Source organism: Formica exsecta, unplaced genomic scaffold (assembly GCF_003651465.1).
Source record: "Formica exsecta isolate Colony F162 unplaced genomic scaffold, ASM365146v1 scaffold907, whole genome shotgun sequence".
Lineage (NCBI taxonomy): Eukaryota > Metazoa > Arthropoda > Insecta > Hymenoptera > Formicidae > Formica > Formica exsecta.
In genome coordinates, this window is record NW_021853674.1 from 60,257 (window position 1) to 70,907 (window position 10,651).

A 10,651-nucleotide genomic window follows, 5' to 3' on the forward strand; every position below is an offset into this window, starting at 1 on the left:
TCACCGCCGCGTAACGTACGCGTTAATCCCATCCGGGTGACTTCTCGGACGTTGGGATGGGGTGTCCTGTAATTGCGAATCGTTAGTTCATGTTTCGCCAAATGGACATTGCGTTTTACTTACGCTGGCATCTGCCGGTTAAAGTAATTTCTCTGGGATTTAGCTAGATACAAGTTTATCGTTTTTCTATACGCACGTATATAAGGATATACGTTTTGTCAATGTAATAAAATCGTCGTTTTTTCTAATACATACTTAAAAAATATCACATTGCGCGTAAATTTACCGAACGACTTATTAGATATATATTTATAATTTGTATATTTTTATAATATTCAAAAATATTATTAAAAATTATATGAGAAAAAATAAGATCAAAGTCTTTTGTAGATATGTATTTTTTTTCTTTGTTAATTGTTTTTACATTAAGTATCCAGTGCATAAGTTTTTCACTCGCGTAAATATTCAAGTCGTGAAATTTAGCTGTCATGGCATCATAAATCGCCAGGACAAATCCATTGGTCAATCTTTAAAATCGCGATTCTGCAGCCATGCTATCGCTCGAAGCTGCTCTCTCCATTAGCGATATGAAATTTTTCGTTATGCACATGGTGCTCCGGCATCGGTGTACGAAGTTAAATGTAAAAGTTAATTGAACGCGCGGCACGCAGCTCGACATGTTTACACTACGATTTATCTCTCTATCAACAGCGTTTTTGCCATTTCCGTTAGAATAATTGCAACTGAGTAGAGACTTGATTAAACTGGCAGATATGCGCGGTGGATTACTCATTGCAGTTATTCATATTTTTATACGAAAAGAGCTCTAATTGCACATTTATTCCGAGGTGCGAGCATAATTCATGGCGCATAACGGAGTGAACGCAAGGAACTTTGTCGGTTACGGTAGTTTCTCATTGCGTCATGCCTTCATCTATTCTTGAATACGCGCTATTACATCTTAGTGTACGCGCATTGCGAAATGGAAAATATAAAAAAATATTACTCTTGATTGATATTATTGCAAAATATTATTTCTTCTATTTTTGCTTACAATATATGCGTTTACAGCTAGATAGCTGTGATTATTGAAATTAAATTTGAAAATTGGCGAACAGCGGAGTTACATAATTAATGATAAGTACTTACGTTTTTGCAGATGATATTAAAATTTTATTTTGAGCAGCGCTGGAGTGGAATAAAAATATGTGCTCGCATATGTATGTGTTTGTTTGATGTATGTTTACGTACGTATTTTGTTATAAAACCAATTTTACATCGCGAATATTTTATGTTTCGTGAAATGTGCGCTTGTGTAATTAAATTTTAAAGATGGAACTGTTTTTGATTGCTACGTAATGTAACGAGTACAATATCAATCTTGATATCTATATCGATGTCGATATATATATATTGACATTAATATTATAATGATTGATCATACATTATCGTGTAGCAATCGAAATGTTTTATTTTTAAAGTTTAATTGTTGATATCGTTACAGTTTGTTGTTATAATTACAGCAATAAAATAAATAAAGTAAATTCTACGTGCCGATAAATACTACGTATACTTGCATATTCATATCCACGCTTATGAAAAATAAATTTATTTATTTGCAAAGAAAAGTTTGATAGATTTTGAACGCGCACTGAGCATGTTTATTTGTTGTCGCCACCATTATGCGTGTTTGTTGATTGCGTTTTTAGAAATTTATGCCGTTGTTCTTGCCATCGGTTTGCATTCCGTGCTCATTGTTCCGCATTCTAAGGGCAAACATGCATATATACACAATACACACGCTGTGTGACGTTGTTAAAAATTTATCAATACGCAAGCCACGCAAATATTGAAACGATATTTCATCTCTCTTGCCGTTGAATCTTTACATCGTTACCATGATTCTGTAATTTAGCACGCTTCTGCATTTTTATGGCGCTTAACGTATATAACATAGCCCACACGTGTGATCATATATAAATCAAAATAAATTAAAATAGATAAAAAGATAACAATTAAAAGACTATTATAAAAATTCAGGAAAAAAGAATAAGAAAATTTTTATTATAAAGCAAGATTTTTAATTAGTTCTTGTATTTTTTTAATGATATGATAAAAATAAAAAATCAAAATGATATTTTTACTATAGAGGATAATTGTGTATTTAATTTTCATCTATTTCTAATATAATTACTGCTCAGCTACTTATGTGTGTTTTCGTGTTTCATAAATAATAAATCGGATGGCACCCTTAATGAAATGAAATGTTGTTTCAATATACCTTGCAAAGATTATCACCCCGCGTAATTTTCGTCTTCATTAGAAACAGACGCTAAGGAAGAGAATTCTAAGGATGAATGCGGCCAACGCTCTTAAAAATTTATAAACACCACCAGTCGCACCCTCTTGGCGACCATTCAAACGGATCCTTACAAAAGCTGTCTCCCTCCGAAATTTCGTTCGGCTCTTTGCTTGCGTGTCGCACCCTCCAAACTCACCCTCTACCGAACTATGGTTTATGAATCTTTTAAGAATGCATCGAGGTATGGAAAACCGACGGCGCGATCTTTGTTCAGCGATCTGGTTTACCCGTTACAAGATGTCTTGAATTTGTTAAGAGTTTGGATAAATGATTAAAGATCGGTGTTGATAGTTTGCCACAGGCGTTGAAACAGCGTTAAATTTTATTATAATTGAATACTGACGGATAAAATATTTTCAAATGCAAAAAAATTCTTAATTAAAAAAAAAAGATCGATATTGTTAACTTTTGATTTTTACATCTTTTTTATTCAATATTTGTATTTGTATATATATGTAAACTTGTCTTTTTATATTTCAGCGATCATGGCGCATTTCTTTTTCCTGGCTGCTTTCTTCTGGCTGAATACGATGTGCTTTAACATCTGGTGGACGTTTAGGTGAGTCGTGATACTGACTATCAGTTTTAAAAGATAAATGTATTTTCAAATGTAAATTACATAGATATGTGTAATAGTTTGTGCGATCCGTTATTTAGTGTCGTAATCTTTATAAAATATAATTTTAAAAAATTGTTAGGCGAGCTATCGGAAAAGTCTCTATAAAACTTTATATTTTGAATATTTGAGAATTCAATCTATCGTTTGGTACTTTAGATGCTCGTAACATTACGTTATAGTCCTCGGAAGATTTCCGGAATTTCCGGAATGTCATTGTATCTTGCGACGTTATCTATAAAAATATTAAAGAAAGAAAAAAAAATATATTTCTCGAGAAAGGAAGAGGAGGCAATACGGACACATCATCGATTTTACTGGATAATAAAATACCGGTGCAGATTGTTATCGCGAAAACAGATACATTTATTGTTAAGTATCCTATTTTCGTATAGATTCGAAGGAATCGGGAAATATTTAAACGAGATATTACCAAGCCGCGCAATCGGAAGTGTCGGAAGAGAGAATGGGATAAACATTTACCTCGTAAACGGATAGTGTGCGGTTTTATCGATTCGGACCGGTTTAGCTTTCGAGCACGCTGCTTTTATTTCTAGAATAATAAAATACCTAATTATCCGACGAATATCGATGGCGCGCGATAATGGCGGAATAAACCTAATTAACGCGTCGCCTCATTATGTGGTCCGAAATAATTATACAATGCGGATAAATCGTCCGTATGCGGGCAAACGATCATAATAATTGAACTAAATTTCAGGCGAGCTTTATTCGTTTCTTGCCTGCGGCACTTTGTAGCTAATTAAAGTCTACTCATCCATGTATAATTATAAAAAAGTACTAGAATCGCGCGAGAGAACGTATAAATCACAAACGCAATTGTACTGTCGCTCACGGTCACGTCTCATTTACGTAATCGCTTCGATTAAAGTACCATGCAGACTACAAACTTGTTTTCAGAATTTATATAATGAGATTTTTTGATCCATTGATCAATGTGTATACTTCAACATTTGCAATATACACACTTTTGCAGTAATTATATTTCCAGACGTCAAAGCATCAAATTTTATAGCCGATGAAGCACTTTTTACAAATTGCCTTTTTGAAGCGCGAATAATAATTTCTCTTATTTCGTTTAATAAATTAGAAATATTTACTTCTAATAGTTATATCTCTTAAATCTCTTAAAAATTATTAATCGAGAAATTTGATATAGAAATAAAAAATCGATTTCTTATATTTTAGCGCATCAATAAATCTTGCTGTATACAGTGAGACAAAAAAACTCTATAACTCTAATATTTATTAATATTTTACTTGGAATTTTAAATCTTAAATAAATTTTAAAAATGAGCTTTACTCTTTTAACGGGCATTGAATAAGTTTAATAAAAATACAATTATATGCTATGATTCGTAACCGAAAGTCGTGTAAGAATTGTGATCATTAGGGATAGTAGATTATCATCAGACGATAGAAGCTTTGCTCGTCGAGCCAGAATCAGGATGAGAGATGGGATCAGGATCACTCGGTCGGCTGGTTAATGCGATGCAACGCGGTCACTATAACGGGTCTCTTCTTCGTCTTACTCTTGGCGTACACGCGGTTATATGGCTATCTTTTCTATTTTCTTTCTTCCAACCAATCGTCTCGTTTCTCACACTGTGTTTCTTCGCACATCATTTTTCCTGTTTAATCGAGGATCTATCCGCCGTCTGCATCTCAACATGCGTAATTATCCATCGCTCGCAGCTGAATCGGCGCGATTTATGATACCTGATTCGAAATATAAATCAATATAACAATTTCAATTGCGCAAAATCAGATACTATATTCTCGCACTTTATTACGCTCTGGATCGCTTTTTGCCCATATTGTATTACAGACCGTTGCAGTTTAAAATTTTTCGGCTTTGGTGCGAAAAGAAGTGCAATAAAAAGTGCGTATGTAAACATAATATACTTTATTAAAAAATTGTATATGTAATATTGCATTTTTCATAATGTTCGTTAGCCCGTGTTTTCTCGAAACATATTTCGCTTTCTTGTAACAGCTTAAATACGCGGTTATTGCAACACGGATTTACGTGCGACAATGATATCTAATAAGGTTAATAAACCGCGTAACCAACGGAACGCCCGACTTTTCGCGAACCGGCGTGGGTGACGACTAAAAATATTTAAACGCGTGCGGTAAGCCGCAGTAAAGCATTCGCATCAACCGCTCTGACTTTTCACGATCAGCGCGGTTCGATGAACTTACACTCTCGCAAGCGCCGTTCGCACTTTTATCCCCGTTTTTTTCCGTCTCTCTCTTTCTCTCGCGCACGCAACATAACACACACCAAAACTGTCGGCGACACGTGCGCCGGCGTGTTGTATCCACTTGTTGAAGTGTCAACGGCACGTTGCGCGTTCACGGTGGCTGCACGGCTTGCTCCGTGATTTTCGAGCTGGAAAATTATACTGATGTCATTTGCGGCTACGCGCGCGCGTTTACGCACGGTCGTTGCCACGGTCGACTGACCATCGAAAAAAACTTTTCTGTGAAAAATATCTTTTTAAAGATATATTTCGAAAATTTCATTTTCTCCGTCATTTTATTCTCTCTTAAAAGTGGAAATAGTCATTGGGATTGGATTTAAAAAATGACAACACGAACAAAGCGTTTTATTCGTGCTTCGATTCACTCATATATTCATAAATTTTTCCAAATCTATAAAATAGAATTAGCGATTTATGGCTTATTGAAAGATAATGTTTCGTATGACATAACGCAATCTGGTGCTGAGCGAACCGATAGACGGACATCGTCGACAGTAGCAAATCCAACAGGTTATAAGAAAAAAAGAGAGAGAAATTATCGATACACAAGCAGTGAAATCTTTTTTATAGTATAGGCTAATTTAATATTTAATTTACTGAGAGTTTAATTTTATAGCCCATTGAAACGATATATTCAAACAATACTAGATATCTAGTTTAATCACAATAACTGAGCGTGTTGTATAAATCCGTTTCTAATGAACATATTCTATTGTTCTGGTCATAAGGCCAATGATATTCGCTTGCAAGTATATTGTTTTACACCATGTCGAGCGTTGTATATATTGAATCGAGAGCTAACTAATTTCACGATTCGTGTAATTTTCTTGCGCTTCCGTGATAGAAGCAACCCAGCATTCGATGCTATCTCCCATTGCACCAATTAGCAGTATACTTGTGACATTATACCACCAAGGAGAATCCGATGCCATTACCGTTACGTTTAATTGCACGCGAAGGCCGCATCGTGAATTTTCCCGCGTGAGAAGGTTCGTCTTATGTGCTCATGCTTTCCGTCTTCTTTTCTTTCTCTCTCTCTCTCTCTTTTGCTCTGACACCCTCGCGCCTATATTTTCTGAGAAATTATTCAATTATCTAACATCCAAGCAGCTTCCCACGGTAAACTGCAACCGCCAAGTCTTATAACGCGACGTTGTGACCTCGGCATGCACTTAGCGTTTCTTCTCTAAATGAATTTGCATTCTGGTAGCTGCCAACATTTTGTGCGACGCATAAATTTTTCACAAAATTGTTTGCACTCGACAGGCCTTTGTCATTTGTTCGATAAAAATATTTTACTAATACACTTATGTAACATGCGTGTAAATACAATATATAATTTTTGCAATAATATCAATTTTTTGAGATTGTACGATTAAAGTAAAGAATTTTTCCGCACTCCGAGACGCGAGGGAAGAAAGATTTATGAATGGCCATTTTACGAGAAGGAAGGAAAAATCGTTTCTAGAGTCCAGAATACAATGTACCCCAATTATTCGAGTAAAATTGTCGTCTCTCGGAATTTTAACAGTAACCGGTTGAGGGAAAACGAATTCGCCTTTAATACGAGTAACACAATCAGTCATTGTCAACAACGAAGAAACTAATCTCAATGATTTCCAGCAAGACAATGGCCGATCCAGCAAAACAAAGCCGGCGTGTATCGTCCTGCGAAGAGTGGTCAAGTGTTTTGCCGTTCGCGTATATATATATATATATATATGTACATACAGTTCGTTAAGGTCTCTTCTGTCCCTCCGAAGGACTAGCTCATTAACTTCGTTTATCTCGCTCTCGATAGCCAGTCTCGTCGATTTCTTTGGTCGCGCGCGACTAAGCGACTGTGCGTGACGCGAATGATTAAAAGTCTTGACGACGAATTGCCACTAGCAAATACTTCCCGATGAAAATTTCCGCGAGAATAAAAAGATGTAAACTCGCGCGCGCGTATAATTTGCACTTTAGAAATCTGAAGCGTGCGACTTGATTTATTTAATCACAATTTTTCTTACAAAAGGTATATCTTAAATTTCCTAAATGATAGAGCATAATTCGCTAATACCTTTACGTTTATCACCTCTTATTAACTGCAAAATGCTAGAATTAAGAGTGCTTAATCGAGTAAGAAAAGGCTATGATGAGATCGTGATTAACTATACCGGGCTTAATCTTATCGCGTGGCGACCGCGTCGTAATGATAGTCGATTAAGCCCCCTTCTGTGCTGTCGCGAAAGCGACTCATTATCTTTCTTCCCTCGTTCTCCGGAGTCACCAGATTTTTTTCACCGGCCCTTCTACTAATCTGCTTCCGGATCCCGCATCGATGGGCCTTCTAACTCGACAAGTTTCCGCTTCGCCGATCATTGTCGGAATTCTCGCAACGAATTATATCACGAGATTTATATCTCTCTCGCCGCCCTTTATTTTTCCCATCTCTTTGTTCTTCGAAGAACAAAGTTGGTCTCAACGCGTCAGTTAACTATAAATAAATCGATTCTCGTCCATTGACGGGTTTGTTCGAACGTCAAAGTGGATGCCAAGAGGAACGTGACCTAAATATTCGAAACTAGACCTTCGTGAGTGAGAGCGCTTGTCGAATTTCGCAAGGCACAATGGCCTTCTTGTAACTGTAATACGTATGTATATTCAACTGGTCCATCGGGAAGAGGACCGGGACGAGGCCTCTCCTCCTCTACGGTCAATCACGTTCGCGCGAGATTATATCTTGTGTAATTTGATCTGGTCGCGAATCATTAATCTTGTTGTACGGATAATTTCCGACAAGAATCACATATGTATATCACATATATCGAGCCAGTTGTTTTTTTATATCTATTTATTAATTTTTTTATAATAATTCTTTTATATTTAAATACAAACAAAATATATAGAGAGTTATAATAAATTAAAAGACACAATTTTTGTGAAATAAAAAGAGCATGCAAGTAAATGATAAATAATTTCTCAATTAAATACATGTATAAACTTTATAAGATATTAAGAAACAAATATATATTACTATTTTTTACAAGCACAGTTTAATTTTATTCATTAAATTACAATCTAAATGTCAAAATACAACATATATCGATACATTTTTCTTGAGCAATCGCCACCTTCGACTGTCATATAAATTCGGAATTTGGAGATCCTTCGAGCTCGAAAATCAACAGACCTAAGAGCGAACTCATCCGGAATACACGGAATACACTCTCGGCCCGAGTATGGCGAGATACTCGTGCGAGGCCGGTTGCAGGCAAACGCGGAAGGCACGGCAAACCGACAGCTACGACCGCAAACGGGACGGTCAGCGTAGTAGATATCTTGCTGCGACGGCAGCGGCGGCCGCAGTCGGCGCAGTCTCGAGCAACTCGACGAAGAAGTTGCCGCCAGGCCGAGTTTCGAAGTCGGACGGTTAAGCTAATTTAGGGTCACGGACGAGAGAAACTCCGGCCGCGACCCGTCTCGAGTGCTATCGAACTCGGGCCGAGATCGAGCAGTAAAGGGAAATCGCGCGTGTATACAGGTATTCGATTCCGAAGGACTGGGAGAGTCATTCTACCGACTATAACGAGATTTAGATGTCTACAACAAGCTTTGCCTTTACGGTACCGACTGTTAATCTGTAAATTGATAAAAAAAAAATTGAAAGAAAAAAAAGAACGATCTACATATGTCAAAGTGTTTTAGTCTTGCAAAACAGAATACATATATGGCTCACGAGGCTCGAAGAGAAATAAAAATTTAATTCTTTGATTTTAAATATTTGTAAATTGATTAAAAATTTGTTTAATTACTCATTATTGCATATAATCTCATACGGAAGATGTTTTGCTGGGAAAGAAGCTACGCGTTCGTCTTTCTAGATCGCAAGCGGGTTAACGACTTCGGCGTCCTTCCTCCTTTTCCTCTTCGCGGCGTTGCTCGTTACGCGTTAGATAATGCATGCAAATTGCGTTAACGTAACGTGACTGTCGGCTCTAAAAGCCGGGGGACCTCGGCCGGTTTTGCTAGTCAACGACCCGGCCGTGTAAAGATAGACGAATAATCGTCTCGTTGTGTCACGCTCGGTGTGTGCAGCTTCCATTCCCGCAGTCTATTATGCGACTGTCGGTTATGGCGGGTGTCATGAAATGCGGTGTCCCCGCGGGAACCGCCAGCGGCAAACCGAGTGAATCACGCGAGAGCTTTTAGAATTCAGGACACGTGTTGCTGGTCGCATCCCGCTCTTCTCCATTTTATTTCTCGCGCGTTGTGATCTTCGGATTCAGATTCGATTTGTTCCGGAGCGTTTCCTGTCCGCGAACCGTTTCATTCAGTTTTCGCGTAAACTGACCATATCAGATATTCGGTAGAAATATCGGAAAGTGCATACATAATTGTTATTGTTGTTTTTTTTCTCCTTTTTTTAAGGGAAATTTCCAAAATTTGACGTTTACTTTTTCTTATCAAAAATATGCCGAAAAAGATCATTAGATATTATCCGCAATTTTTTCGGATTTTGATTAAGGGGGCATACCCGTTTGAACTCTTGAAAAATGAGTACATTTTCTAAATTTTTTTGCAGCGCAACGACTTAATAAAAACTTTTTATTTTTTTACGATATTAATACAATATTATTAAATACTTAAATAAAAATTTTCATTTTCACTAAATAAATATTTTCACATGCACGGTGTGCATGAAAATATAATGTCTTTAATTTGCCTCACAATGTTATCATCTTCTAACACACTAATAACTTTACCATCTTTCGTAAAATTGCGACATGTAATATAGAATAACGTACGCGACGTAAATATCTAAGGGCATAAATAATTAGCCGATGGTTGAAACATTTATTGCTACCATTTCGTATTAAATCTCTAGGCATTGCTAAGTGTTGAGATCCCATGAACCGACGCGGCTTCCAGCTTGGCTCATTAGCTACCGTAGAACACTTTTCCCCTCTCCCTCTTTCTTCTAGGTGTATATATATATATATATATATATATATATACATGATGAGTACCGACTCGCGCGCGGCCAGAACAGCTTGAGTGAATCACGCGAAACCTTTAGAACTCACGCGTCGCCGGGGTTCTCCAACGCGAACATGATACACACCATCGCATCTTCGCGGCGTATTTTTGTTCCCCTTTGGTACGTGCCGCGTGGAAGATATATCTTCCGCGAAATAAAGCAGGGTTTATTACCATGATCGATGTCCTCGCCCGACTTGCGGGCCCGATGAAATTCTCTGTACCGCGGTAATCGCGAACGTGTAGAGAGAACAGATGAAAACGAATCACGACGCAGGGTAGGTAGTCCGCGTGTGGGGATATACAGCAGCCGATTTCCTTCGAACTGGATCGGGGGTGTCTCAGGAGTCCCCCCCCCCCCCC

At 37.4% G+C, this 10,651-nt stretch overlaps 1 protein-coding gene across 1 annotated transcript in view; it reads left to right on the forward strand.

Moving 5' to 3' along the window:
* LOC115245102 (probable G-protein coupled receptor Mth-like 1) overlaps positions 1-10,651 on the forward strand; it is a 129,993-nt gene that overhangs the window by 47,520 nt on the left and 71,822 nt on the right. Inside the window, exon 4 of the mRNA XM_029823212.1 lies at positions 2,843-2,921. Within this exon, the coding sequence (XP_029679072.1) occupies positions 2,843-2,921 (79 nt within the window). The remainder of the gene's footprint in view (positions 1-2,842; positions 2,922-10,651) is intronic.